This window comes from Acipenser ruthenus, chromosome 4, assembly GCF_902713425.1.
Source record: "Acipenser ruthenus chromosome 4, fAciRut3.2 maternal haplotype, whole genome shotgun sequence".
NCBI lineage: Eukaryota > Metazoa > Chordata > Actinopteri > Acipenseriformes > Acipenseridae > Acipenser > Acipenser ruthenus.
Window position 1 is genome coordinate 46,877,297 of NC_081192.1, and position 2,986 is coordinate 46,880,282.

The 2,986-nt window shown below is 48.3% G+C and overlaps 1 protein-coding gene across 1 annotated transcript; it reads right to left on the bottom strand.

Annotated features, from left to right (window-relative positions):
- Positions 1–604: 604 nt before the first annotated feature.
- On the bottom strand, positions 605–1,721 carry LOC131737046 (uncharacterized). Its single transcript, XM_059023462.1, has one exon. The coding sequence runs from the start codon at positions 1,689–1,691 to the stop codon at positions 951–953; it is 741 nt and encodes a 246-aa protein (XP_058879445.1). The 5' UTR covers positions 1,692–1,721; the 3' UTR covers positions 605–950.
- Positions 1,722–2,986: the final 1,265 nt, after the last annotated feature.

The following is a 2,986-nucleotide window of genomic DNA, read 5'->3' on the forward strand; positions in this document are numbered from 1 at the left end:
AGCATGGCAGATCTGAGTTTGCGAAATAGGTTTATATACCTTATAGGTGTATGGGAACTTGCCAGTAATTGGCTTGTAGATTGACCAATGAATGTATGTACTAGGCACTTGTATTAATGATACTATAGATTTCCTGCCTGAAAGCCTAGCAAGCTTTCTAAAAAGACAATCAATCAATCAATCAATCTTTATTTTATATAATGCCTTTCATAGTGGACCACCATCACAAAGTGCTTTACAAGATACAGTAAAAAACAATGCATAATACATTAAATACAGTGAAAAACAAAGCATAATACATTAAATACAAGGCCAGGATGTGAATTCTAAAACATTGTGGATGCGTATGTCATATAGAATCATAAGAAGATACAGTGAAAGATCAGAAATAGCAAAGATACAACAGCTAATATCAGCTTCATATCAATCAACATTTTTTTGTTTTGTTTTGGGAGAGTAATATTTGAATATAGATCTATTAAGAAATACAAACAACTCTGTAGGCAGAGAGAAGAATACTACAGCAATCATTCAACCATTTACAGTATTTAAATTATGATTTTTTAATTTTGTTATTAATATTAATTATTATTATTATTTATTTCTTAGCAGACGCCCTTATCCAGGGCGACTTACAATCGCAAGCAAATACATTCAAGTGTTACAATATAAGTCATACAATAAGAACAAGAAATACAATAATTCTCAAGTGTGACAAACCACAATTCAATAATACAGCAGATAATAGTGAAAGTTACATCAGGATATGATTAAATAGTGATAGTTACATCAGGATATGATTAAGTACAAAATACTACAGATTAAACACTTGGCAGATTACAATATTCTGAGGTACAGGATTAAATGCAGTAAAATAGGGGGCAGATAAGAGCAAAATAAAGCATATTTAAATGAAGGGTGATAGTGTCCCAGGATACAACAGAGGAGTTCTACAGGTGCTGTTTGAAGAGGTGAGTCTTAAGGAGGCGCCGGAATGTGGTCAGGGACTGGGCAGTCCTGACATCTGTAGGAAGGTCGTTCCACCACTGCGGAGCAAGGGTGGAGAAGGAGCGGGCTCGGGAGGCAGGGGAGCGTAGCGGAGGTGGAGCCAGTCTTCTAGTGCAGGCGGAGCGGAGAGGTCGAGTGGGGGTGTAGGGAGAGATGAGGGTCTGGAGGTAGCTGGGTGCAGTCTGATCAAGGCATCTGTAGGCTAGTACAAGAGTCTTGAACTGGATGCGAGCGGTGATCGGGAGCCAGTGGAGCGAGCGGAGTAGTGGAGTAGCGTGGGCGAAGCGAGGTAGAGAGAACACCAGGCGAGCAGCAGAGTTCTGGATGAGCTGGAGCGGACGGGTGGCGGACGCAGGGAGGCCAGCCAGGAGGGAGTTGCAGTAGTCTAGGCGGGAGAGTACCAGGGCCTGGACCAGGAGCTGGGTAGCATAGTTGGTGAGGAAGGGTCGGATTCTTCGGATGTTGCTCAGGAAGAATCTGCAAGTGCGTGCCAGAGTGGAGATGTGCTGGGAATAAGAGAGGCAGGGGTCCAGGGTGACTCCAAGGTTCTTAGCTGAGGAAGAGGGAGAGAGTGTGGTAGATTCCAGAGGAACAGAGATAGAGAGATCAGAGGAGGGGGAGGAGGAGGGAAAGAAAAGGAGGTCAGATTTAGATAGGTTGAGTTTGAGGTGATGCGAGTGCATCCAGGAGGAAATAGCAGACAGACAGGTAGAGATACGGGAGGAGATGGTGGAGTCAGAGGTGGGGAAGGAGAGGAAAATCTGAGCATCATCAGCATAGAAATGGTATGAGAAACCATAGGATGCGATGAGGGGGCCCAGGGAGCGGGTGTAGAGAGAGAACAGGAGAGGACCCAAGACTGACCCTTGGGGGACTCCAGTTAAGAGAGGGTGAGGTGTGGAGGTTGCTCCACGCCAGGTTACCTGGTAAGTGCGGTTGGAGAGGTAGGAGGAGAACCAGGCCAGAGCAGTGCCAGAGATCCCCAGGTCAGCAAGAGATGATAGTAGAATAGAGTGATCAACAGTGTCAAAGGCAGCAGAGAGGTCGAGGAGAATTAGGACAGAGGAGAGAGAGGCAGCTCGGGCACACTTAAGTGAGTTGGTGACAGACAGGAGGGCGGTTTCAGTAGAGTGAGCAGAGCGGAAGCCAGATTGGAGAGGGTCAAGCAGAGAGTGGTTGGACAGGAAAGCAGAGAGCTGGCGGTGTACAGTCCGCTCGAGGGTTTTGGAGAGGAAGGGTAGGAGGGAGACAGGACGGTAGCTCTGGAGGGAGGTGGGGTCGAGGGTAGGTTTTTTGAGGAGGGGAGTGATAGAGGCTTTTTTGAAGGCAGAGGGGAAGATGCCAGAAAGTAGAGAGGTGTTGAGGAGGGAGGAGATGAAGGGGAGTAGAGCAGGAGCAGCAGCTTGAAAGAGGTGAGTGGGGAGGGGGTCCAAGGCACACGTGGTGGGTTTGTGACCCTGGAGCAGGGAGGAGAGGTCAGAGTCTGAGAGGGGCAAGAAGGTGGAGAGGGAGGGCGAGTTAGTAGGGGATGTAGTGGGTGTAAGGGTTGGAGCAGGAGGGGGTGCGGGGGAGGGAGAGGTGTTAAAGAGTTTGCGGATATCTGAGATTTTAGAAGAGAAGAAGGAGGCAAAGTCGTCAGGGGAGATAGAGGAGGGAGGAGGAGGGGGGGAGGGTTTAGGAGGGAGGAGAAGGTAGAGAATAGTTTACGTGGGTTGTTAGTGGAGGCTTGGATTACAGATTGGAAATAAACACATTTAGCAGAGGAGAGAGTAGAGGAGAAGGAGGAGAGGAGAGTGCGGTAAAGGTCTAGGGCAGCAGGGAGTTTGGTTCTCTTCCATTTCTTTTCAGCAGATCGCAGTGTGATTCTTGCCGAGCGGAGCACAGAGGAGAGCCAGGGATGGGGAGGGGAGGGGCGAGCAGGTCGGGAGGTGAGGGGACAGAGGGAGTCGAGGGAGGAGGTGAGTGAGGAGAAGAGGGT